The sequence below is a fragment of the Gobio gobio genome (assembly GCF_949357685.1).
Source record: "Gobio gobio genome assembly, chromosome: 6".
NCBI classification, from domain to species: Eukaryota; Metazoa; Chordata; class Actinopteri; order Cypriniformes; family Gobionidae; genus Gobio; species Gobio gobio.
This window is the reverse complement of record NC_137102.1, coordinates 45,855,340-45,883,284: the sequence shown is the minus strand read 5'-3', so window position 1 is coordinate 45,883,284 and position 27,945 is coordinate 45,855,340. Positions and strand designations below refer to the sequence as shown.

Sequence of the window (27,945 nt, the reverse complement as noted above, 5' to 3'; positions counted from 1 at the left end):
TAACAAAGATAAATTAAAATAACAAAAATAATCGTCCAGGTGTCTTTATTTACCTGGATGTTCTTGATGTTAAGTTTTAGGTTGATATAACTATATATTACCAAGTCAAGCAAAGAGTTTTTGGTATTTAAATATTGGCATTACATTTTTTGTTTGTTTACATTGATGTTAAAATTATATTGTCAGATTTGTGACATTAATAGCTCTCAAATGACTTCATGAGCACAGACACTAAAGCAACAGGTCTGTAGTCATTCAATCCTGTGATTTTGGGTTTCTTTGAGATGGGGATAATGGTGGAGGGTTTGAAGAAGGAAGGGACTGGTATTCAAATATTTACAAGAAAAGCTGCATAAGAGCATAAACTGCATAAGAAAATAACCACCCTTTCAACCAAAGAAAGAAGACGTATTACCAGTATACAATCATGAGAACAATGATGGTCATATGGTGTCTTCTTCTAAATTAATTCTCCCACTTTTCATAATTATACTTCCATCATTACATTACAGCCACCAGCACAGCAGAGCATGTGCTGAGAAATCCTGACCATAAGTGGTTTACCGTGCTTACGTGGAGATGTAACAGGAACCGATCCTCAGTGTTCAGAACTATTTGACCCGATAGTGGAAAAGCACTGAATGTGTAAAAGGTCTATAATCTATTATGCTGGATCACACAATTTCACTTGTGCATTATAGCAACCCCAAAACCCAGGATAGAGAGGCTGAGTGAATGTGGTGTGGACTCTGTGAATGAGGGTCATTGTGTCAGAGACGCTGTAGAAGGACAGAGTTCCTGCACTGTGATCCATATACACTCCTATTCTACAGGAGACGGACACTTCAGGGAGTTTAGCCTGTCTGTTATTATGCCAGAATGAGCAAATGGAGTCAGAGAAGGACAAACACCAGGACTGTTGATTACATCCAAACTCACACTCATCACCCTCTCCCTTCCTGCCGATGCTCTTATACAGCACTGATATTTCCACATTACCACTCCACTCAACCTCCCAGTAACAGCGTTCACACACACTCTCTCTACACAACACCTGACACAAATGATCAAATCGGTCTGGATGATCACAGTACTGATGGACCTTCTTCAAGTTAGTAACAACTCTGTCCAACTCTGAGAGCTTGAGGTATTTATGGGCTGAATCTGAATCCAGAGTGAACCGCTGGTAATCTGAAAACCAAACACATTTCAATCAGTAAATCTGAGTGACAATCATTAAAACAGCAAATAAACTTGTTCTTCATTGGAATGTGATCGATGATGTGCAACAATGAATGCAGAGATGAATAATACAATAAAAACTAATTTAACTTCAGCAGTGTTGCTGGGTTAACCTAAATTGAGTTTATTATATTTTAGCCACCTAGATTGTCTGTAAAGTTTTAGTTTTTTCCAATTCTGTTAAATCTTTCATCTTTAGCAAGTGTACAACATGTAAAATGTATTAGCTATAATAGGTTTTATTTGTTTTGATAAAAAACAGTTTTTGCTTTTTCTCCTTCCTCTCTTTGTGTGTGTGTGTGCACATGTTTATATTTAAAAACACGTACACTGTAGGAACTCATCCCTGCTCTTGTATTCAGGGGTGGGAATCACCTCGATGTATCTCACTGTGGAAACCATCAGACATCTTCAATGTAAAAATATACCTTTTTATCCACCTGTATTTCAATGCAATGTGTTGTAGGAAAATAATACACTATGTTCATTATATTGACACTTCTCAGAGTAAATTAATGTTTCAATACATTACCTATTCTGCAGAAGTTTTCTTTCTCTTCTTTAAAAGCATGCTGAAGTTTCTCTTCCAATTGAGATACAAAAGTTCTTAAATCATCAAAAGAGAGACGAGAACTGACAGTGATGCTGGGTGAGTGTGTAGATTCAGGAGGGACAGAGCACAGGAAGCACTGGAAACTCTACACAAATACAAACAGCAGGGAAATCAGACTCCTACTAACTAAAACACAACATTCTATTTTTCAGATCTCTGTTACCTGAAGGAAATGAATGTGATCGTCTGTGTGTGGAAGCTGCTCCAGCTCAGCGTCTCTCCTCCTCAGATCATCAATCTCCTGCTCCAGTTGCTCCAGCTGTTCTTCAGCTCGACTCACTGCAGCCTTTTCCTGATCTCTGATCAGCTGTGTCACCTCAGAGCGGCTTCTCTCAATGGAGCGGATCAGCTCAGTAAAGTTCATCTCACTGTCCTTCACTGCTGCCTGTGCAGAGCGCTGTTAGGACACACAGAGAGAGACGCATTAGAGTCAGTCCATTCACTCAGCTCTTACTGGTCCTTCACACAGCCTGTTCCCCACAGTGGGCTTCAGTGGGACTGGAAAGAGCTCCAGCACTGACTAATTGAGTCCTGAGTCTGAAACCGCTCTTCCAGCCGCCAGCAGTTGTTCTTCTGCTCAAAACTCACCTTGTGAGACTCCACCGCCTCTCTCAGCTCCTTGAGCTCCTTCTGTCTCTCCTGGATTCTCAGCTGGAAATTTCTCTGGGTCTCTTCCAAGTGTTTCTGTAGGACACACACACACAAATAACAGTAACTGTGTCTGTCTGTAATGAACGTGGGATTTCTTAATTCTAATTTTGAAATCTAATTAATTTTTTACTACTATTTATACATTCATATCTACACTGCAAAGACAAATATACAAATATATATATATATATATATATATATATATATATATATATATATATATATATATATATATATATATATATATATATATATATATATATATATATATATATATATATATATATATATATATATATATATATATATATATAAAGATATAAGTTTAAACTTGCTCTTACTTCATACCTGTTTCTCGGTCCTCGCTTCATCAGGTGATACAGTCTCATGGGTTCTGTGTTCATTCGCCATACACAGCATGCATATACAGTTCTGGTCAGTCCGACAGTACATTTCCAGTAATCTGTCATGAAGAGGGCAGATCATCTCCTGCAGTCGCCCAATGGCATCAGTCATTTTATGTCGCTTTCTTGTGTGAAATTCTTCATGAAGCTCAAAATGAATCCGACAGTAAGATTCCAGACACACCAGACAGGACTTGATGGCTTTGTTTTTGTCCCCAGTACAGATGTCACACTCCACATCTCCAGATTCAGTGTAACACTGAGCAGGACGAGCAGCTTGTAGTTTTGTCTTCTTGAGTTTCTCCACCACTTCAGCCAGCATGGTGTTTTTACCTAAAACAGGTCTTGGAGTGAAGGTCTGTCTGCACTGAGGGCAGCTGTGTTCTCCCTTCTGATCATCCTGATCCCAGCAGCCTGTAATACAGCTCATACAGTAACTGTGTCCACAGGGAATGGTCACTGGATCCTTCAGTAGATCCAGACAGACTGAACAGTTGAACTGATCCTGAGCCAGAGAAACACTGGATTCTGCCATTTTATCTCATTTACAGACAGAGATAAGCCTATAGCTAAACGACTAATAAGTTTCGTTCCTCTGTTTCCTGGTTCCGTGTTCAAAGGTACGTTTACACGTCAACTAAAAACTTGTGATGTTACGCATAGTTACATAGACGCCCCATTGGCCGTTTTGGACCGTTGTTGTGTGTGTAATATTCAGTTCCTGTGAAAAACTGTTCCAGTGGGTGGAGTATACATGAATATTCATGATATTTCCTTGTTGTGGGCGTGGCCTTGAGACAGGAAACGAATGGAACTGAAAATTTTAGTGCACGCTCCTCAAATCGCAACCATGGATTATTTCGGAAAGATAATGAAGTTTCAATGTTAAGCATTAACTGTAACAGTTCACATTTTCAAAACAATGCACAGTTTGTGTAATATGATAAATCGTCTGAGTTGTTTTACCTGATATTTTAGGCGTTCAGATAAATAGGTAAGGACACAGAGCAAACAATGAGCCTATGCTCGTCTAGGCTAACACAGATTATTAATTATTTGTGCCCTAATAAAATGTTTAAAAGCTAGCCTGGTGTGAGTCATCTTGAATTTCTTGTTAATTATACAGTCAGTGTTTCTGTTAACTACATAAACTACACCTACTGAGGAAAATGTTTTATTAATCTTGTAGTCATCATAATTAACATTGCAATTTGTACTTGATTATATAATACAGTGCATAAAGCTTTAAAAGCATTGTTCTGATGGATGGCCCAGTCTTCTTGGACATAGGCCAGAGGTTACTATTTTTAAACTATTTTAAACTGGGATAGGAAAAAATTATAGGCTACTCATGTCTTCATCACCAATGTCATAATGGCTTAATTTTGCTTTTGTGATGCATATATTGATCATCATATAAAGTTACTGTCTGTTTCAGACTGGATGTAAGAACTGAAGCCACTAGTAGCTCTGGCAGTGTGTGATCTGTACATACATGGGGGCTGTTCTCTCTCATTGAGTGCCAAGGCCCTGTTTTAATAATTATTTATTACAAAACTGTAATTATTATAAAACTGTAAAAATAAAAACAATCCAAATAAAACACACAAAAAAGATTACACACTTTATTTGTTTACATGTACATCATGTCACCATTAACCAACATCAGAGAACTGTGGATAATAAATTGTGTTGTTAAATTATTGAAATATTGACTCCAAGTAAATATTTTAGGTCAACAGAGTTTGGCTGACAAAACATTTGGGAATCCCTGCCCTACAATGTTCAGAAATGGTATCATTGTATACTTGTAAAATTAGAAAAAGATTTTCAAATGTTAAACACGATTAACACAACGTTATGGATCATAAAATTTTAGATGATTTCACCCACCATATAAAACACCTGGCATGAAAGGAAGTTGTTTTTTCAGTGCAACATATGGTCAAAGAACAGACATGAGGTATATTATTTATACAACCCCAAATCAGAAAAAGTTGGGACAGTATGGAAAACGCAAATAAAAAAAAGAAGTGATTTCTAAATTTACTTTGACTTGTATTTCATTGCAGACAATATGAACACAAAATATTTCATGTTTTGTCTGGTCAACTTCATGTCATTTGTAAAAATGCATCCTTTCCTGTCATTCAGACCTGCAACACATTTCAAAAAAAGTTGGGACAGGAGCAATTTAGGGCTAGTAATTAGGTAAAGTGGTTAAATAATGATGTGATTTGAAACAGGTGATGTCAACAGGTGATTGTAATTATGATTTGGTACAAAAGCAGCATCCAAGAAAGGTCTAATCCTTTAGGAGCAAAGATGGGCCAAGGATCGCCAGTTTGCCAACAAATACGTGAGAAAATTATTGAAATGTTTAAAAACAATGTTCCTCAAAGAAAGATAGGAAGAGATTTGGATATTTCACATTCAACAGTGCATAACATAATTAAAAGATTCAAGGAATCTGGAGGAATTTCAGTGTGTAAAGGACAAGGGCGCAAGCCTAAGCTGAACAACCGTGATCTCCGATCCCTCAGGCGGCACTGCATCAAGAATCGTCATTCATCTATAAGCGATATCACCACATGGGCTCAGGACTACTTTGGCAAACCTTTGTCAAGTACCACAATACGTAGTTACATCCACAAATGCCAGTTAAAACTGTACTGTGCCTAAAGGAAGCCCTATGTTAACAGTGTCCAGAAGCACTGTCGACTTCTCTGGGCTCGGAGGCATCTGGGATGGACCATCACACAGTGGAAACGTGTACTGTGGTCAGATGAATCAGTATTTCAGGTATTTTTTGGGAGGAATGGACACCGTGTGCTCCGGACCAAAGAAGAAAAGGATCATCCAGACTGTTACCAGCAACAAGTCCAAAAGCCAGGGTCTGTCATGGAATGGGGTTGTGTCAGTGCCCTTGGCAAAGGTAACTTGCACTTCTGTGAAGGCACCATTAATGCTGAAAAGTACATAGAGATTTTGGAGCATAATATGCTGCCTTCAAGAAGACATCTTTTCCAGGGACGTCCATGCATATTTCAACAAGACAATGCAAAACCACATTCTGCACACATTACAAAGTCCTGGCTGCGGAGGAAGAGGGTACGGGTACTTGACTGGCCTGCCTGCAGTCCCGGCCTGTCTCCAATAGAGAATGTGTTGTCGCAAAATGCGACAACGAAGACCCCGTACTGTTGCCCACCTTAAGACTTGTTTGCAGGAAGAATGGGACAAAATTACACCTGAAACACTTCATCACTTGGTGTCTTCAGTCCCTAAACGTCTTTTAAGTGTTGTGAAAAGGAATGGCAACATTACAAAGTGGTAAATGCTTTACTGTCCCAACTTTTTTTGAAATGTGTTGCAGGTCTGAATGACAGGAAAGGATGCATATTTACAAATGACATGAAGTTGACCAGACAAAACATGAAATATTTTGTGTTCATATTGTCTGCAATGAAACACAAGTCAAAGTAAATTTAGAAATCACTTCTTTTTTTTTTTTTTGCGTTTTCCATACTGTCCCAACTTTCTCTGATTTGGGGTTGTATATAAAGAACTAATAATAATAATACATAATAAATGGTTATCTCTCTCACACACACAAACATATATTTTGACCCCTGTCCACCGCCGAAAGCACCAACAGTGGCACGTGAGCATCAGATCTGGACCACGGAGCTATTATACTAAATCCAATAAAGAAAAACATAGTGCTGGGCGGTATGACCGAAAATGTATATCACGGTATTTTTCTAAATTATATCGGTTTCACGGTATATGACGGTATTTTTTTCCCCTATGCATGACCGGGTGTTAACCACATTTTCTACTGATTGAGAGAGTAAATACTGCAGTAGATTGACTGGAATGCCCTATTTTACTGTCATGACGGGTGAATATTGTAGAAAAACTCCACACTAGAGTTAATACAGGTTTGCAAAGCCCCACAAAATTATGCTATGGAGAGACAATAAAACATAGACCTACAACACACTCATTACAGGCACATGAATATTAAAATATGACCACGGATAGAAAAAAAAACAGAGTTGAGGGCACCTTAAGCATTTTAAAAATCTAACCCTATATAACAACAAACTGACAAAACGAGGGAGAAACGCGGATATTTGCAATACATTTAAGAGCACTCTCTGAACAAATGACACACATCAGTTTAACAGAAATAATAAAGCAGTTACTTTTTTGCCCATTCTTCTTTGAATTGTCAGTTTATTTATTAACTTGCATCATTCATTGTTTTTTGTATAGCAGAATAGCAGAATAATCGATCGTGTCATAGTGGTCGTGATCATATGGTTCAGTGTAGCCAAATCAGTGCACATTTAATTTGAAGAAGATGTGATGAAATATGTGCGCATACACGCTTCTTGTACTTGTTCAGAGCACTAGAGTATATGAAATATGTCCATTAAAAACTTAAACGCGCTCGCAACGGTCTATATATGTGCAATATGATCCATGAGGAGAACGCTGTTAATCTCATCACGGCGCTCCGCGCAGAAACTGCTCTCTCGCGCGCGCCGCGTGTAGTTTCTCCGCTATAATCAAGGGCTGAATCAGAAATAGCCCCCTATAACTTCAAATAGGGCATTATTTGGAGGGGACAGCGCTTTGTAGAGGTGTCCGAAACCATTGGACGTTATTGAGTGCACTCAGTCTATCCCACATCACACCGCAATAACGAGTGTACAGCCGATGTACACACAACGGTTGTCCGACTTCACGCACTCGTTTTCATTCACTCCTTCAAATAATGTGATAACGTAGGGAATAGTGAACGAGGGTATAGGGGTTTCAGATTCGGATTCAGCCATAGGCTTTAGATGCGATCTCAGCTGTGTTCTGACTGCTCTCACCAGTACAGTGCAACAGTGAAATCGGTCCCCTCTCAAACAATGACGCGCTGCGCCGCGTTCCGAACGTTGTTTAGCGACATATACCGGTATTGCGGTATCATCAAAATTCATATCATAACAAAAATAAATACCGGTATTCGGTATGAACCGGTATACCGCCCAGCACTAGAAAAACATGATGTATTCTTTTGAGGGTCCAATTTAAAAGGATAGGTTGTTCAAAAATATTCTGATGCCCTCATCTCATTTCAAAGTTGTATGACTCATTCTTTCACGGTGCATATTTTGAAAAAATGTGTCAGTGTATTTTTGTACATACAATTGAAGTCAATGGGCACCAATATTGGTTATACTAGATCCCAATGTTCTTCAGAATGTTCTTCAGAAATGATTAAAGAAATTTCATTTTTGGATGGACTATATACCTTCGATTAGTACTTGGAAACTAGTGATTCCAAAATAGGTGTATGTGGAAAGATTTGGATGTTGCTTTGTTGGTTGTTGCTTTGCTTTAAAAATATGTGTAAGGTACAAGTAAATGTGCATTTACAATTCAAATTAAATGTAAACCCTCACAAATTAAATAAAAAAGCTAAAGACATCAAAAAGTAAAATCTGTGTTAGCCTAGACGAGCATAGGTTATTCGCTCATTGTTTGCTCTGTCCTTACCTATCTATCTGAATACCTGTAATCAATCAGGCAAAACAACTCAGACGATTTATCATACAAACTTTGTTTTGAAAATGTGAACTGACTGTTGCAGTTAATGCTTAATATTGAAACTTCATTATCTTTCCGAAATAATCCATGAAACAGGTTGCGATTTGAGCAGCGTGCACTAATATTTTCAGTTTCATTCGTTTGCGTTGTCTCAAGGCCACGCCCACATCAAGGGAATATATTGAATATTCATGTATACTCCACCCACTGGAACAGTTTTTCACAGAAACTGAATATTACACAACACCTGTTCATGCGATACATCAACGAGTAAAACAAATGGGTAAACGGGGAGCTCCAGTTTTTCTGAACAAAAAGCACAATAACGTTTACATTTCTCAACCGATTTATGATCTGCATTAAGTACCAAACATTTTCTGTTTCCAATTACTTATCCCATATCTATGCGTTTGCTCGGCGGCTACTATGAGACACTTGTTGCACACTGCAGTAAGCTAGATCGATATTAGGCATGGTAAAACCAAGCGGCAACCTCCCACGGTCTCTCTTGAAACCAACACAGAAGTGACTAAAACGGCAATTCGACTGGCTGCTAGAGACAGCCTCCAAAAGGGAGTCAAATCTGTATCTCCCCAATGTTAATAATTGATGGACATAATTATGGGCGTGGCCAATTGAGTGAAAGGTGGATTGCCACTATGGTCGCACTATGTGGGTGTGGTTTCAGCAACCAGGCACCTCAGCTTATCCACGTCCTGCCTCTTAGCCCATTTAGCATTTTGCAATATCGCATTTTGTGTTTGAACAGCCGCTTGATGTGTTCTACTTTCACTGTAAGCGTGTTACACGAGAGCAGTTCATCAGGCACGCCATCATGTGGTCGGATCTTTTTCTTTTGTCATTTGTCAACATGCATAACATTTGCTAATTTTTATTAAAAGTCGCGATTTCTCTATCTGAAAATAATAAAAACGCAGCAAAACATTAAATTCGCTCAGCCCTAGTTGAGCTATATAACAATGATTCGTTTTCTGTCAGTAAATGTTATCAAACAGTTGCTCACCTGTCTAATAAAACACGTAATATATTAAAGCTTCTTTGTCGTTTGCATGGTTTCTACAAAATAAAAAAATACAAGGTCCATGTCCTGGATAAAACTGCTTATTTCTCTGGATTTAAACATTCTTGGAAACATTTAGGATAATGTAAGTAGGCCTACACAAGTCAACAAAATATATACCACTGTTCTAGTGGTTTTGGGATATTTGAATCCAAAAATCTTACATATTGTGCCTTTAACCAGTAACTGACAAGATGTTCAATTATAACTGATTTAGGCTATGGTATGTCAAATGTCATGTTAAATTAGAATTACATTAAATTAGAATAGATAAGTCTGGATCAGTAAAAAAAAAAGAACCAAATGAGTTGTCCAGTGGTTTAGTTTTTACATGCGCAAATAGCAGCAAAAACACAACATGAGGAGCACTTCTGAGAAAAACAGAATAAAAATTTGCTTGGGTGTTGACTTTGTCGACTAAAATAATCATGCACATAATAGAAATAAATCGAACCATTTCTATTTACAACAATGCTTCTCCTGCTTTGTGTAACTGCCTGCCCTAATTATTGTGTGCAAGTCATAATTATATAACCTACCGTAATACAGGCTAGCCTAAGACTCAATAAGGATTAAAAGACCAAAATGGTAATGTCACCTGGATCCACAAATCATGAAGAATGGCTATGTCTACGACATCACACTGCGGCTTTATAGCCAAAATAAATCTGAATTTCAATCTGCAAATTACCTTTGGCTACTGCCGTCATTTAAACCCTGCCCACTTGGATCTGGCACACTAACTAACACAACTTGCACACAACAATCCAGGAAGCAATAATGGATATGTTGCACCTTTACGAGTGGATCGATATCAGAAGTATATTGATATTTTCGTGTGTTTTTTTATTGCTGAGTGATTATATCAGAAATAAAGCGCCGAAGAACTTTCCCCCTGGACCATGGTCTTTGCCGATTATAGGAGACATCCATCATATCGATAATAGTAAGATTCATCTTCAGTTGGCAAAGGTAAATACAATTCCAGTTAAATAACTTGTATGCAAATCTGTGAAAACGCTAAATAGCGGTTAGTGACTGCTGCAAACGTTAATACTGACGAAAATGATAGTCCTAATGGTTTACAGTTTTAAATTGAACAAACCCACATCTTAAGACGCATCAGGACGATACTTTGAGCGTTCTAGTCAGAATGAGTACTCGAGTTGTGAATATGCCGTTGACGTTACACATCCCCACATTTCCCATATGTTCTGTATTCCCCATATTTATATTCGGCAAATGGCAAATAATGAACGCATGACAAAGGGTGCTGTCTAACTGGGGCATGGCTCTGGGGTTACTAGGGTAGGTTAGAGAGATAGGGTTAGTTAGGGGAGGTTGGATAATATTATTATCCATAGGTGGATTATTATCCACCTATAATATTATTAAAGAATATTATTCTAGCTGCACCCATTAGGCTTCACTCTCCACCCATGCACTGCAGTGAGCAGCAGGGTAGACCTAATGCTCCTACCTTAACAATGAGCTACGTAATGGAATATCCTATAGTATGAATGCATGAATCATGAAAAATTAAAGTTAATTTCTAAATAGTAGGCAAGATAATACTTCAGTATAATCATCATTATTATTATTTCAGGAGCTGACAACGTTATTTTCAGCTAGTCAGGCTGGGAATGTAAAACAGTCTGGCTATAACTCTAGTAAAACCAGCTAGCCAGGGTTTAAATGAATAAATCTTAAACTAATAAACATGTCTGAATTAAAGGCACAATATGTAAGATGTTTGGATTCAAATATCCAAAAAACACTAGAACAGTGTTATATATTTTGTTGACTTGTGTACTTACATTATCCCAAATGTTTCCAAGAATGTTTAAATCCAGAGAAATAAGCAATTTTAACCAGGACATGGACCATGTCCATGCATCGCCTATCCGCCTATCCGCATATCCGCGTTACCTTCGATTTCCGGTTTTATTTTGTAGAAACCATGGAAACACCAAAGACAATTTAATAAATTATATGTTTTATTAGACAATGGAACTGTTTGGAGACGTTTATAGACAGAAAACTAATTGTTGTACAGCAGGGATTCTAGGATTTTCATTTTAGGGGGGCTCAGAGTCAGCCCCCAGTGAGGATATGAAGAAAAACAAATTGGTAAGACTTTAGTTTAGGCTCCAATTCTCACTATTAACTAGTAGCTTATTAGTATGCATATTGACATAGTGGCTGTGTATTATTACTTATACCTATAAAGCAAATATTAATGCCTCATTCTGCATGACCATATTGTAGGCTACATCCCTTAATCATACAATGTAGGCAGGTTTATAATCAGAGATCCAAAATGTGAGGTTAGGGTAACTAAATGTATTAAATTAATTCACAATATGCCCACATCCATTACTAATCTTATGCCCAATACAGGCTGAAAAAAGTTGAGCTTTTTTATTTACTGAGCTACACATGGAATTATTACATTTACAATATGCACACATTTATTACTAATATTACTTTGTTAATATTTCTTGTTTGTTAATTAAATTATAAATGACATTACATAGGCCTATTTCAAATCAAAATTGCAAAATTCGACAAAAGTTTATTAATTTGCCTGAATATTTTTGTCTGACATAACATTTCTGACATAAAGAAGCAGCTTTCAAATATAAAACGTTTAGTTTAGCTACTTACATATATCTCACTTGACATCGAGTCCTGCTGCTAAAAATCGATTGGTTTTCTCAAATATTTTGACATTGATGAACGGTGACATACCAATGAGGCTCAGATGAAAGCACACACCTCTGCTTCTGAAGTCCGCTCTGCTCGACGCCGCTGCAGATTGAAGAACACGCTGATTAACGCAGATTAAAAAACGGGACAAAGCCAAAGCCTCCCGCCAGTTTCATTTGTATGAAAGGTAATCACACATTTTTTAAAAAGGGCCTAGTGACGCCCATGTTGTACTGTAATACTGCATTTTCTCCAGCATACGATATGTTTTAAAATTAATTGGATGCCATTTAGCAACACATGCCATCCAGCATTTATTAATACAATATTCAAATATCGATCTAGTTTACTGCAGTGTGCAACAAGTGTCTCATAGCAGCACAGAGCAAATGCACAGAGTAACGTTATAACATCATTTTCAACACACTCAAATGTATCTAATATGATAAAACAGCGCTCCGTTACCACACATACGCTTGACCGGAAGAAGCGGAAGCTGCGACTGTGGCATAATAAAAGTTTGGCTGCTGTCAAGCCGTGTGTCGCGCTTGACTCTCATTAGCAATCGCTTCAGCTGTCTCGTTCAGCTCCCACAGCACTCGGCCCTGCTCTGCTTCATTCTACAGTAACATTAATAATCTCATCCGTGAACATGATTTCTCTCCGCGTCCCGTCCTGATTCTTTTCCACCGGCTGTGAGGTGAAGACGACAACTCCCAATATTCCACGCTCAATCTCGGCATTATCAACCTACGCCTTTGTTTTGAATAGGCGACCTCTAGCGGTGAAAAACTACATAGTGTGCCTTTAATGAATGTTTATAGTTTGTCAATTTATCTTCAATTCATTTTATTTTCATGGCAAACATTGCATCATTGTAGTCAGTGTAAACGGGATAAAATGAACAAAGAATTACAAACCACTGAAACCTACTATCATATGTTATATATGTTGATTTTCAAATAATATTTTACAGTTTGCAGAAAAATATGGCAAGATTTTCAGCCTTCGAATTGGACCAAGAATTGTTATGTTGGATGGATATAAACTAGTGAAGGAGGTCTATACACAACAGGGTGATAACCTCGCTGATCGACCCTCATTACCTATGTTCTCTGACATCATTGGAGACAGAGGTCAGTTGGTGATTAACATTTCACCATAGATTGTCAGTAATCTATTGGGTATCAATCACTAATCTACTGGGTTTGTTTTGTGAACAGGTTTAGTTGTCGCCAATGGCTATAAATGGAAGCATCAGAGGAGATTTGCACTCTCAACTCTTCGAAACTTCGGATTGGGAAAGAAAAGTTTAGAACCATCCATCAGTCTTGAGTGTTGCTTTCTGAATGAATCCATTTCAAATGAACAAGGTATTTACTGAGGTTTGCTGCCTGAAAATAATTGACAATGCATTTGAATTTGTAAGCACAGTGTGATTTACACCAACTACTTTTCCAGGTCGACCATTTGACCCTCGATTTCTGTTGAACAACGCTGTCTCAAATGTGATCTGTGTCCTTGTGTTTGGTAATCGATTTGAGTACAGTGACCATGACTTCCAATCTCTGTTGAAGAACATCAGTGAAGCTATTTATCTGGAAGGAGGCGTCTGGCCTCAAGTAATGGTTTTCTCATTTTAACAAGTTAACTTAGCTTTTTCCACTACTCATCTGCTTTTTGTTTTGATTTCTTTAGCTTTATAACATGTTCCCATGGCTCATGCGGCGACTGCCTGGACCACACAAGACAATTATTGCTCTGTGGAAAGAAGTGATTGGCTTTGTTCGAGAGAAAGTGAATGTACACAGAGCAGATTATGATCCATCAAATCCTCGAGACTACATTGACTGCTTTCTTGCTGAGATGGAAAAAGTAAGACCCTTTCTGAGTTGGAACGGGAATGCTCTGGTAATAATAATGTATGGCTGTTGAATTGAAATGCCTCTCATTCATGTTGTTTAGCTCAAGGACGACACAGCCGCTGGGTTTGATGTGGAGAACTTGTGCATCTGTACTATGGATCTGTTTGTAGCAGGAACTGAGACCACCGCTACCACTCTGTACTGGGGTCTTCTCTACATGATCAAATATCCTGAGATACAGGGTGAGAGCTTACTATGAGAAATGACATTCCTATGCACATAAAAAGTAATATGTACTCATACTAACTAAATGTTGTATCTTCAGCCAAAGTTCAAGAGGAGATTGATCGTGTTGTGGGAGGGTCACGGCAGCCATCTTTATCAGACAAGGACAGCATGCCCTACACCAATGCTGTCATTCATGAGATACAGAGGATTGGAAATATTCTCCCATTAAATGTGGTCCGGGCTACTGTGGAAGATACTCAGATAGGACAATACTCTATCCCAAAGGTGCATGGGCCTAGTGATGTTTAAAGCACTATAAGAATGTGAACTTGAGCAGAACCTATTAATTTAAGCACAGTAAGGGCAGTGTGTATAATTCTACTCATGTGGTTATGCAGGGCACAATAGTGACCGGCAGTTTGACATCAGTGCTGTTTGATGAGTCCGAGTGGGAGACGCCTCACTCTTTTAACCCGGGTCACTTCCTGGATGCTGAGGGCAATTTCAGGAGGAGAGATGCCTTTTTACCCTTTTCTCTAGGTATAGGCAAACTCTGTTTCCACAAAAATAATCCAAATATATATATACAGTGGGGAGAACAAGTATTTGATACACTGCCGATTTTGCAGGTTTTCCTACTTACAAAGCATGTAGAGGTCTCTATTTTTTATCATAGGTACACTTCAACTGTAAGAGACGGAATCTAAAACAAAAAAGTCACATTGTATGAATTTTAAATAATTAATTCGCATTTTATTACATGACGTAAGTATTTGATCACCTACCAACCAGTAAGAATTCTGGCTCTCACAGACCTGTTTTTCTCTAAGAAGCCCTCCTGTTCTCCACTCATTACCTGTATAAAAGACACCTGTCCACACACTCAATCAAACAGACTCCAACCTCTCCACAATGGCCAAGACCAGAGAGCTGTGAAAGGACATCAGGGATAAAATCGTAGACTTGCACAAGGCTGGGATGGGCTACAGGACAATAGGCAAGCAGCCTGGTGAGAAGGCAACAAGTGTTCAAGTTCAAGATGACAGGTCAATCTCCCTCGGTCTGTGGCACCATGCAAGATCTCACCTCGTGGGGCATCAATGATCATTAGGAAGATGAAGCCCAGACCTACACGGCTGCACCTGGTCAATGACCTGAAGAGAGCTGGGACCACAGTGTCAAAGAAAACCATTAGTAACACACTACGCCGTCATGGATTAAAATCCTGCAGCGCACATAAGGTCCCCCTGCTCAAGCCAGCACATGTCCAGGCCCGTCTGAATTTTGCCAATGACCATCTGGATGATCCAGAGGAGGAATGGGAGAAGGTCATGTGGTCTGATGAGACAAAAATAGGGCTTTTTGGTCTAAACTCCACTCGCCGTGTTTGGAGGAAGAAGAAAGATGAGTACAACCCAAAGAACACCATCCCAACTGTGAAGCATAGAGGTGGAAACATCATTCTTTGGGGATGCTTTTCTGCAAAGGGGACAAGATGACTGTACCGTATCGAGGGGAGGATGGATGGGGCCTTGTATCGCGAGATCTTGGCCAACAACCTCCTTCCCTCAGTAAGAGCATTGAAGATGGGTCGTGGCTGGGTCTTCCAGCATGACGACCTGAAACACACAGCCAGGGTAACTAAGGAGTGGCTCCGTGAGAAGCATCTTAAGGTCCTGGAGTGGCCTAGCTCGTCTCCAGACCTGAATCCAATAGAAAATCTTTGGAGGGAGCTGAAAGTCCGTATTGCCCAGCGACAGCCCCGAAACCTGAAGGATCTGGAGAAGGTCTGTATGGAGGAGTGGGCCAAAATCCCTGCTGCAGTGTGTGCAAACCTGGTCAAGAACTACAGGAAATGTATGATCTCTGTAATTGCAAACAAAGGTTTCTGTACCAAATATTAAGTTCTGCTTTTCTGATGTATCAAATACTTATGTCATGCAATAAAATGCAAATTAATTACTTAAAAATCATACATGTGATTTTCTGGATTTTTGTTTTAGATTCCGTCACTCACAGTTGAAGAGTACCTATGATAAAAATTACAGACTTCTACATGCTTTGTAGGTGGGCAAAATTGGCAGTGTATCAAATACTTGTTCTCCCCACTGTATATACATTGATTATGCTGTACAAGCCACCCATTAAAAGATATAATGTTCCCATATGTACCCATAATGTTCTCTGATTTTCAGGAAAGAGAGTGTGTCTTGGGGAGCAACTGGCCCGGATGGAGTTGTTCCTGTTTTTCTGCTCTCTGCTGCAGCGCTTCACTTTCTCTTCACCAGCGGGTGTGGAGCCCAAATTGGATTTTAAACTGGGGGCCACCCTCTGTCCCCAGCCTTATGAATTGTGTGCAGTGCCACGCTAAAACAAGCAACACACGTAATTTTTCCAGTAATTGTTTTTTAAAAATCTGTTTTTAAAAAAAAGAACCCATAATGTGTATCTCTAAAAGTTGCTGGGTGCCTACATGGTCTGTTTTAGCTTTTTTTGTTGGATGCAGACTGGCTAAAATTTGGGGACGGGAAACGAAATCATGCCCAACTGTGATCATTAATCTTCTGAAGACAATGATTTAATTAAATAAGTGTGATAGTGAGTAATAAATAAATAATGAATAATACATAAAGTGTTGATTATTTATCTAATGTGCAGGAATTACAAAGTTTAGTAACTGTGAGTAACTTAGACAGCTAAGTAACTTTAACTTTAGACAGCTGGTTGTCTGATCTGAGCTATTATGAATACATTACCATTCTTTTATTGTATTTTATGTTAATATATGCATTTCTTGTTTACATCATGTGTCCTCATGTGTGACATGGTTAGAATTTGTCACATTTTGATGTGTTTGGACAAGACCATTTTTCATTATTTTACTGTATAATTATTTATTCTACCTTACAGATTTACATGCACTCATACACCATACAAAAATATACGTAATTCATATGGGTCAATGACAAAAGAAAAATAATACTTTTTTTAAGATAAAATAATAATTTTAAGCAAAAAAATTTAAAATGCATTTTTATGTCCAAAAAATGTATGGTGTTGATTCATATTTTTTAAGACAGCATTAACCCTCTGGTGCTCTTCTGTCATTTTTGAAATTCTAAAAATCACTGCTTCATCGGAATGATATGAAACTTGGTGACTTTGTTGGCATTAGGTATGTAAACACACAAAAAAATTGAGGTCATGATTCATGCATGCTAATTGGTCGTAAAAAAAAAAGTTTACCTTTCATTATCGTCAGTCACAAAGACAGACCATATAGGAAATGAATGGAAAATCGGCACAAATACAAAAATTCACTGAATATTTGTGTGTACAATCTACAAACCGGCCACAATGCTGAAAAAAAAGTACACCGCAGCACGCACGCATGCGCGCGCACACACACACACACACACACACACACACACACACACCTATGAACTACTGAACCTATGAACCACTTTTGAATTTTTTTAAATCACAGCTTCTTCAGAATGATATGAAACTTGGTGACTTTTATTGTTTTAGGACTGTGAACACACAAAAAAATTCAAAAATGACCACCATAGGAAATGAATGGGAAATCTGCAAAAATATACAAATTCACAGAATTTTTGTGTGTACAATCTACAAATCGGCCACAATGCTGAAAAAAAGTACACAGCAGTAAAGGGGTGACACTCTTAAACATCAAGAGTGTGATATTGACACATTCACTCACGCACGCACGCACCTATGAACTACTGAACCTATGAACCACTTTTTGAATTTTTTTAAATCACAGCTTCTTCAGAATGATATGAAAATTGGTGACTTTTATTGTTTTAGGACTGTGAACACACAAAAAATGTAAAAAATGACCACCATAGGAAATGAATGGGAAATCTGCAAACATATACAAATTCACAGAAATTTTGTGTGTCCAATCTACAAATCGGCCACAATGCTGAAAAAAAGCAGAGGTGGACAGTAACTAAGTACATTTACTTGAGTACTGTACTTAAGTACACTTTTTGAGTATCTGTACTTTCCTTGAGTAGTATTTTTTCTGGAAACTTATGACTTTTATTTCACTACATTTGAAAGACAAATATCGTACTTTTTACTCCACTACATTTCTAGCAAGGCCCGTGAAGTAGAAAGTCGTAGCTGCTTTGAAAGTCAGTGGATGATTTGTTTTCTTCTTTAAAACGTGATTCGTTGTTTTGTTTTTTGTTTTGTTTTGCAGACAGCCTATCAGTAATCACTCTTGTAGGATCACATGAAGTTCAATGATTTCCAAGTATTTTTTGAACACTAATCAATTGATGGCAAAATAGAAGGCGGCAGTTCCCAGACGCAGTGCGCGCAACAATGGCCATACTTAAAAGTTGAAATTCAGAAGAGCAGACGTGGATAAGTCTGAAAAAGTGTGACGACACAAAAGTGCACACAGAAAGCTGCCTCTCAGACGCCAGACCACAAGTATTGAATTTTAGTCTTTTGAATCTACTAAAATCTTATTATAGTCAATTAAAACTAGACTAAAACTAAAACAATTCAGATGCCTAAAATGGTATAATCAAAAGACTATGACTAAAACTAAATCAAAATTTGCTGTCAAAATGAACACTGGTATGAAATATGATTGGTCAAATGATTTTTATAGATTTACCTGCCAAGTTGCCATAGCCTTGTGGATAGAGCGCTAAGCATAGGCAACGTTCGACAATGGTGTTAGTTTGCATGCAAAAACGTAGTTGGGCTAATAATGTTAACTGTATTTGTTAATATTTCCTTTCAGAAATATGTTTTTACATAATCCTGTCAAATAAACACAATGTAGAAACCTTTCTTTTCTAGTATGATTTTGACTTTGATAAGAGCTTTGTAACTTTTAAACAAGTATGTAAATGAGTTCAAGGTATGCTAGCATGTCAGATGGGCATGACTGGCTTAAACCACCATGATAGAACAGCGTGCATTCATACAACAATGCAAAAATAATGTGTTTACTTTTACTTTTGATACTTAAGTACTTTTAAAAGCAAGTACTTCTGTACTTTTACTTAAGTAAAAAACTATCTTTACAACTTTCACTTGAAATGGAGTAATATTTAACCAATAATACTTTTACTTTAACTCAAGTAATGGAGTGGTGTACTTTGTCCACCTCTGAAAAAAAGTAATCAAGAGTGTAACATTGACACATCCACTCACACACAGACACTCACACACTGTATACATAATTATTATTATTATAAAAATGAATAAACTAACACTTTAAATCACTATTTATAACAAAAAAAATATCTAAAACTTTATAATGAATAGTCTTTGAGACGGTTTTAATATATATTCAAATCCATCTATCATTAAAATCTAAAAATCATTAAATGTGTTCAAAAGAGACCTAGTGAATTCACAAGCCTCTCCATAGAGGCCTCTAGTGATTACACCCATGGTTGCATAAATTCTTACAAAATTCCAAAAGAGGGCGCTAATTTTCCTTCAAAAAAAATATTTGGAAGGCCCTTTATTTTAAACCTGAAATACTGTTTATATTTATATATATAGTATTATTTTCAATGGCAAAAATAGACCATAATTATTGCAGAAATATTAATAAGTACCATCAAAGCATCTCAAAATACAAAAGAAAATAGAAAAAATATTATTGAAGAAAAATAAATTACATTGGTTTTACTGGGGTGGAGGAAGTTTAATTTTTAGTTCTCCGGTCACTTATGACCGGGAAGATAACCTAAGGAACCCCTAAACGAAGAGCACCAGAGGGTTAATTCATTATTAAACAAGATTTCTGATTTTACCACCCAGAAAATGTCAGGTGGTGCGACCACCACAATAATATACATATACAATATACATATGAATCATTGTAAAATGCATAATCACATAAAATTATAAATTCCCATATAAACATATAAATTTCCTTTCCCTTTTCTATGTATAGGCCTTTTAGTCCAATTCATATAAACGGACACTTTTCTGTGTGTTCAGAACACAATTTTCCATAATGAGTTTTTATGTTTAAAAAACTTTTTTTTACTAAACATTATATAATGGTTTACATTTATATTTCTTACTTCATTTTACAATTGCAGTGGTAATTTATATTTTTAAATGTAAATTTCTGGTCGCACCACCTGACATTTTAGGTCTTTGAAACACCACAACTCAAAAAGTCAATTGATTTTCAAAAAAAAAATGGTCTTATAAAGGAAAATTGTAGATCAATTTGATATGTGACATGTATGAATTCGCACATAAAAAATACATGTCATGTCATTTACCCATATACACTACACTATGTAAGTCGACTCGTCCGCCATATGTAAGTGGTACTAACTGCAGAGTCAAATGACGTCCTGCTCCACCTCTCTGGACGTCTAGTGCAGTGGAGAGATGAGAGTTAGGGTGTACTCGGATATTCTAGCTCAAAAATACAATTGCTCCTCCTTGCTGGACATCTATTAAGGTGGAGCTAGACGTAAGCTCCACCCATTTGATCTGCAGTGAGCAGCCTCTCACTGAGCGTCTGCAACCATAGTTAGACGCATATATGAATATATCTGCAACAGACTTCAGCAGAACATTAAAAAGTTACCATAACAAAAGAAAAAACATAAAAAAGTACCATAATAAAAACCTGTAATATTGAGTTAATACATATAAAAATACAAACCAATGCATTCTAACCTGTGAAAGGTTAACTAATTTCTTCAGGAATTTAAATATTGGCGGTTTAACAATGATTCTCACTGTGAGCGACGACCCGATGACCATTCAAAGATGGCCCACGCACCTGGAGCAGTTGAATATGGGTTGTAGGCTATTGAAAGTGTATTGTGAGATTAAATGAGTGCACTCGATAAATATACACTATGGTTCAGACACCACTACAAATGGCTGTCCCCTAAAATAGTGCCCTATTTAAAATCCCACTGTAGTCAATCATTTCATCCTTTAAAACTCATCTTTGATTCCCAAAATTACATATTTAAACTAGTGCATTGTTCAAACGATTAATCGCATCCAAAAATTAGATGAATATACAAATTAGCCCTATCTCTACTTAATCACACAAGCTCAGAATACCTGATCCACTTACTCAGCTTTACTGTAGTAAACACTGCACAATGGCAAGTGAAATACTGGTTTAATTCAGCCATATATGTTTGAACCAGAAACTGATTCAGAAGAAGTGGAAGAGTGAATTATACAGGCTCATCTACAAGTCAACGCATCAGAATGGTAATAAGTTATGTATTGGTCTCTACAACATTGGATACATAATGGTCATTATTATAATTAGCCTTTTGTTTGACTACATTATCAAAGAGCTGATAATGTGTTGCTAATGTTACACAAACCATGTTTGCGTTTGCCATCTGAAAATCAATATCCTTAGAAATGCTTTGAATAACTTACAACGAAAGTATGGGGCGCCGTTTGTAAAGCGGCTCACGCTGAAAATAACAGCAACATTTTGACACATTTAGCTTCAAACAATGTTTAAAAAACTGGTATGAATTTTTGGCGGTCACTTTTTTAGCACATTTACAACAATATTTGTCAACTTAGAGATATTTTAAATAGTTAAATCTAAATGTTAATTGTTAAATCTAAATGTTAAATCTAAATCTAAATGTTAAATCTAAATCTAAATGTTATATCTAAATGTTAAATCTAAATCTAAATGTTAAATCTAAATCTAAATGTTATATCTAAATGTTAAATCTAAATCTAAATGTTAAATCTAAATCTAAATGTTAAATCTAAATGTTAAATCTAAATCTAAATGCTAAATCTAAATCTAAATGTTAAATCTAAATGTTAAATCTAAATCTAAATGCTAAATCTAAATGTTAAATCTAAACGTTAAATCTAAATGTTAAATCTAAATTTTAAAACCGGTTATCTGCATTCTGAATTTGCATATTAGTTAAATATTTAGTTTCACCCGATTTAGATTCATTTAGATTCAACATTTATATTTAGATTTAACATTTAGATTTAACATTTAGATTTAGATTTTGTATTTGGATTTAACATTTAGATTTTACATTTAGATTTAGATGTAACATTTAGATTTAACGTTTAGATTTAACATTTAGATTTAGCATTTAGATTTAGATTCAACATTTAGATTTAGATTTAACATTTAGATTTAACATTTAGATTTAGCATTTAGATTTAGATTTAACATTTAGATTTAACATTTAGATTTAACTATTTAAAATATCTCTAAGTTGATAAATATTGTTGTAAATGTGCTAAAAAAGTGACCCCCAAAAATTCATACCAGTTTTTTAAACATTGTTTGAAGCTAAATGTGTCAAAATGTTGCTGTTATTTTCAGCGTGAGTCGCTTTACAAACGGCGCCCCATACGAAAGGCATATAGTTCATCATATCATAATATACATCATTCACCCACTATACTGCTAAAAAAAGTACCGATTATTTATATTAACAGAAAAATATACCGGGATAACCTGGCTTCTCTTGAGACTCCCCTGCTTCGCAGCATAGTAATAATATGCTAAAGCCCGCCCACATATAATTACTCAGTAATGGTGTTGACTTATGATTTTGCACATGGGTCCAGTATCGGTATTGGGCCCGATACCAAGCTCACATACTTGTACTCGTAAAAATACGATAGACCGATACCTCACGTGACGTAACTGACAGAACTGTCCGTGCAGAGACACCGGGGTAGAAGCAGACACAATGTCAGCCTCAGGGGTGTGGAAGTACTTCAAGAATTAATGACAACAACCCACACATTGCAAACTGCATGCTTTTTTATGACAATGGTAATTATGCCCTTTGAAGGGTATTGGACACTGAAATTTGGGCTTTAAGTTTGTGATAAGCACATAAAAATTATACTTTTTTCATTCGAGTAATAATAAAGAAGCGGTCCTACATTCATTATTCCCACTATATTGTGCTTGGAAAACTGCCACATAACCGAAAAAAAAAAAAATTAGTAAATGTATCGGTATCGGCGAGTACCAGAAGAAAAGAAAAATATCGGTACTCGTACTCGGTCCTTGTAAAAATGGTATCGGTGCATCCCTAGTTGTCTTGATTTTCACCACTGGGGATCTTAAAGGGTATAGGAGAAACAGGCAATAACTGGGGGAGACATACAACATGTGGACCTCGAAAATGTGCTTCAGTGCATTGAAGCTTTTCTCTGATTGTTTCAGAAAAAAAAAATCAAAGATATAAGAGGCTTCATTTCACCATCCCTAGTTTGCACGGTTAAAGGTTCTCTTTCCCACTGTGATGCTACAAAATCAATGTATGTTACATTGATAAAACATAAGTTGGCGACTACTGATACTCTAGGTCAGGGATGGGTAACTTTGGTCTTAGAGGGCCACTGTCCTGCAAAGTTTAGCTCCAACCCTAATCAAACACACCTGAACAAGCTAATCAAGGTCTTCAGGATTACTAGACAGCTACAGACAGGAGAGTTTTATCAGGGTTGGAGCTAAACCCTGCAGGACAGTGGCCCTCTAAGACCAAAGTTGCCCATCCCTGCTCTACACACCAGAACTAATGTGTTATGGATGATGACCACAAAGCTAAGGGAAAAAGTTTGACTCATATTTATTGAGATTTTTATTTAGCAAGCTAGGATATTATCAATGAGGGAAAAGGCATTTAGAATGTTTACATATGTTACTATGCTAGAAAAGCATCATTACATCACTAAAGGGGTTCCACCAGCATGTGCCAGAAAAGTTTGCAATCATACCATGCCGAACAGGAACCTATCCTCACATTTCTCAGAACCCGATAGTGGAAAAGCACTGAATGTGTTAAACAGTCAGTAATCTATTAGGTTGAATCACAAAATTTCACTTGTGAATTATAGCAAATCAAAAAAGCAGGATAGAGAGGCTGAGTGAATTTGGCGTGGACTCTGTGAATGAGGGTCATTGTGGTGTCAGAGACGCTGTAGAACGATAGAACTCCTGCACTGTGATCCACATACACTCCTATTCTGCAGGAGAGGGAGACTTCAGGGAGTTCAATCAGATTGTAATTGTGACCAAATGAGCATCCGGATTCAGAGCAGATCAAACACCAGGACTTATCATTACAACCTAACTCACACGCATCTCCCCATGCCTTCCTTTTGATGCTCTTATAAGACACTGTTATATCCACTATACCACACCACTCAACCTCCCAGTAACAGCGTCCACACACACTCTCTCTACACAACACCTGACACAAATGAGTGAATCGGTCTGGATGATCAGGATACCGCTGGACCTTCTTCAAGTTAGTAACAACTCTGTCCAACTCAGAGAGCTTGAGGTATTTATGGGCTGAATTTGAATCCAGAGTGAACCGCTGGTAATCTGAAAACCAAACACATTTCAATCAGTAAATCTGAGGGACAATCATTAAAATAAACTTGTTCTTCATGTTTTCAATAATGCAATGTGATGTGCAATGCAATCAAGACTGACATAAACACAACTAAAACACTTTTCATTTGTTATAACTGGGTTAACCTAAACATTATTATACTATATTTTAGACTTGAATTGTATTGTCTGTAAAGTTTTTTTAGACTTTAATCTTTAGCAAGTGTACCACATGTAAAAATGTCCTTTAAATATTTATTTGTTTTGATTAAACAACGGTTTTATTTAAAGGGGCACTTCAGCGCTGGGAAGATGAATGTGTATTTAAACTTGATTTATTTTTGAATTTGGTGCCTTCTAGACTGAGAAAAGACAGAAAATGTATTTGTCTCATGTGGTTAAAGACAACAACTCCCAGAATGCACTTGCTTCGCTGCCCTACGAGGCCACTCCCTACACCGCCCCATACGTCGTTTTGATCTTCATAATAATACAATAATTTCGTTCAGTTAGAGAATAAACACTTCAATTCAAAACTGAACGTGTCTTTTCAATAAAGTGCGAGTGAGCCGAACGAAAGTCACAGGACAAACGCAGCAGGAGTCAGAGTTTATTCATCCCGAGAGGGAAGTAAGAGCTGAGCAGAGCTGAGGTAAGCGCGGCTGTCATTCTCAGCGCGTGTCCAGTCTGGCACGTTTTCTGATCGCATATGGAAGCTAAACTTTCATAGGAATTAATTGAAAAGTTGAAACACTCACTTTGCTCTGCACCGCCCTGTTATGAATGCCCGAGGCCGAGCGAATTTACATTCTGTGCGTGAGATCTCTCCCCTGTTGAGAGGTTGAAAATATGCGGAACAGCTCTTTCTACTGGCTGTAGTTTTTAGCCTATGGCCAAAAAATCCTCCGATGACGCAAAATGACAATATTTGCGTCATCGGAGGATTTTTTCCAGAAATAAAATGCATTATTCTCTCGTCTCAGGGGGATATGAGGGGAGGAAAGTACCATAATTCAAATATACTACGGGGCTTCTACTGATACAAAGCTTAATGCTAAATCACTGAAGTTACCCTTTAACTGTTTTAACAACTGTCTTTCTCTCTGTCCACTCTTTCTGTGTGTGCGCTTATGGTTATTGGGGGAAAAAAATTTAAACTTACATTGTAGGAACTCATCCCTGCTCTTGTATTCAGGGGTGGGAATCACCTCGATGTATCTCACTGTGGAAACCATCAGACATCTTCAATGTAAAAATATTTAATTTCCATCCTGTATTATAATGCATTGTGTTGTGGGATTATGTTGTTTTTATGATGTCCATTATATTGTCATTTCTGAGAGTAAATGAATGCTTCAATACATTACCTATTCTACATAAGTTTTCTTTCTCTTCTTTAAAAGCATGCTGCAGTTTCTCTTCCAACTGAGAGGCCAAAGTTCTTAAATTATCAAAAGAGAGATGAGAACTGGCAGTGATTCTGGGTGAGTGTGTAGATTCAGGAGGGTCAGAGAGAGACTGGAAACTCTACACAGACACAAATACAAACAGCAGGGAAATCAGACTCCTACTAACTAATACAAAATATTACATTTTTCAGATCTCGGTTACCTTAAGGAAATGGATGTGATTGTCTGTGTGTGGAAGCTGCTCCAGCTCAGCGTCTCTCCTCCTCAGATCATCAATCTCCTGCTCCAGTCTCTTCAAGAGTTCTTCAGCTTGACTTATAAGAACCTTTTCCTGGTCTCTGATCAGCTGTGTTACCTCAGCGCGGCTTCTCTCAATGGAGCGGATCAGCTCAGTAAAGTTCATCTCACTGTCCTTCACTGCTGCCTGTGCAGAGCGCTGTTAGGACACACAGAGAGACGCATTAGAGTCAGTCCATTCACTCAGCTCTTACTGGTCCCAAACACTGACACAGCCTATTCCCTACAGTGGGCTTCAGTGGGACTGGAAAGATCTCCAGCACTGGCTCCTCACTGACTGATTGAGAATTCTGAGTCTGAAACCGCTCTTCCAGCCGCCAGCAGTTGTTCTTCTGCTCAAAACTCACCTTGTGAGACTCCACCGCCTCTCTCAGCTCCTCAATCTCCTTCTGTCTCTCCTGGATTCTTTGGCGGAAATGTGTTTGGGTCTCATCCAAGATTTTCTGTAGGACAAACAAATTAGAAAGTGAAAAAAAGTGTCTGACTCTGTTGTGAACATGTGAGATGTCTTAATTCTAATTTTGAAATCTAGTTCCTATTTATCCATTCATATATCTACCACAGTACACTGATATCTGCACTGCAAAGGTAGACTATTCGCACCGTGTGTGGGGGGAAAGGGAAGTAAATTTGCTCTTTGCTTTTATTTCATACTTCATACCTGTTTCTCTGTTCTCTCTTCATCAGGTGATACAGTATCATGGGTTTTGTGTTCATTCGCCATACACAGCATGCATACACAGATCTCGTCAGTCCGACAGTACATTTCCAGTAATCTGTCATGAAGAGGGCAGATCATCTCCTGCAGTCGCCCAATGGCATCAGTCACTTTATGTCGCTTTCTTGAGTGAAATTCTTCATGACGTTCAAAATGAATCTGACAATAAGATTCCAGACACACCAGACAGGACTTGATGGCTTTGTTTTTGTCCACAGTACAGACGTCACACTCCACATCTCCAGATTCAGTGTAACATTGAGCAGGACAAGCAGCTTGTAGTTTTCTCTTCCTCAGATTCTCCACCACTTCAGCCAGCATGGTGTTTTTACCTAAAACAGGTCTTGGAGTGAAGGTCTGTCTGCACTGAGGGCAGCTGTAGACTCCTTTCTGATCACCCTGATCCCAGCAGCCTGTAATACAGCTCATACAGTAACTGTGTCCACAGGGAATGGTCACTGGATCCTTCAGGAGATCCAGACAGACTGAACAGTTGAACTGGCCTTGAGCCACTGAAATACTGGATTCTGCCATTTTACTACGTTACATGCGCTCATAGACAGAGATAAGCCTACAACAGCCGAAAGATAAATACGTTTCGTTTTCTGGAGAGTATAAGTTTTCTTAGTTTGAGACACGTGTATTCATGATCGGATGTAAACAACCGTCTTCTTCTTTTGTTTTATAGCGGTTGGCAAACCAGCTTTAGGCGCATTTCC

General features: G+C 37.6%; 2 protein-coding genes across 3 annotated transcripts; one reads left to right on the top strand and one right to left on the bottom strand.

Moving 5' to 3' along the window:
• Positions 1-542: 542 nt before the first annotated feature.
• Positions 543-27,922, bottom strand: LOC307128560 (uncharacterized protein). The gene is made up of 12 exons (XM_079820471.1): positions 27,170-27,922; positions 26,856-26,951; positions 26,414-26,647; positions 26,170-26,329; positions 25,965-26,024; positions 24,278-24,793; positions 2,855-3,450; positions 2,444-2,539; positions 2,019-2,252; positions 1,775-1,940; positions 1,572-1,631; positions 543-1,191 (listed from the first exon to the last, which is right to left on the bottom strand). Exons 1-12 carry the CDS (start codon positions 27,758-27,760, stop codon positions 665-667), a joined length of 3,336 nt encoding a protein of 1,111 aa, XP_079676597.1. The 5' UTR covers positions 27,761-27,922; the 3' UTR covers positions 543-664.
• On the top strand, positions 10,202-19,239 carry LOC307127583 (cytochrome P450 2J4-like). 2 transcript variants are annotated; one of them, XM_079818911.1, is made up of 10 exons: positions 10,321-10,573; positions 13,287-13,446; positions 13,534-13,683; positions 13,772-13,932; positions 14,009-14,185; positions 14,276-14,417; positions 14,501-14,688; positions 14,802-14,943; positions 16,599-16,788; positions 18,635-19,239. In XM_079818911.1, exons 1-9 carry the CDS (start codon positions 10,382-10,384, stop codon positions 16,772-16,774), a joined length of 1,488 nt encoding a protein of 495 aa, XP_079675037.1. In that variant the 5' UTR covers positions 10,321-10,381; the 3' UTR covers positions 16,775-16,788; positions 18,635-19,239. The 2 variants fall into 2 exon arrangements, with proteins under 2 accessions (XP_079675036.1, XP_079675037.1); XM_079818910.1 differs by lacking the exon at positions 18,635-19,239 and having other exon boundaries at positions 10,202-10,573; positions 16,599-17,494.
• Positions 27,923-27,945: the final 23 nt, after the last annotated feature.

Bases quoted from the DNA above. Each gene is read 5' to 3' on its own strand.
- LOC307128560 (XM_079820471.1), bottom strand. From the start codon at position 27,760: ATGGCAGAATCCAGTATTTCAGTGGCTCAAGGCCAGTTCAACTGTTCA. The intron at 2,540-2,854 runs GTATGAAGTAAG...TGTGTCCTACAG, and splicing joins AAGCGAGGACCGAGAAACAG to AAACACTTGGAAGAGACCCA. The intron at 1,941-2,018 runs GTAACAGAGATC...GTATTTGTGTAG, and splicing joins ATCACATTCATTTCCTTCAG to AGTTTCCAGTGCTTCCTGTG.
- LOC307127583 (XM_079818911.1), top strand. From the start codon at position 10,382: ATGGATATGTTGCACCTTTACGAGTGGATCGATATCAGAAGTATATTG. The intron at 10,574-13,286 runs GTAAATACAATT...AATATTTTACAG, and splicing joins TTCATCTTCAGTTGGCAAAG to TTTGCAGAAAAATATGGCAA. The intron at 13,933-14,008 runs GTAATGGTTTTC...TGATTTCTTTAG, and splicing joins AAGGAGGCGTCTGGCCTCAA to CTTTATAACATGTTCCCATG.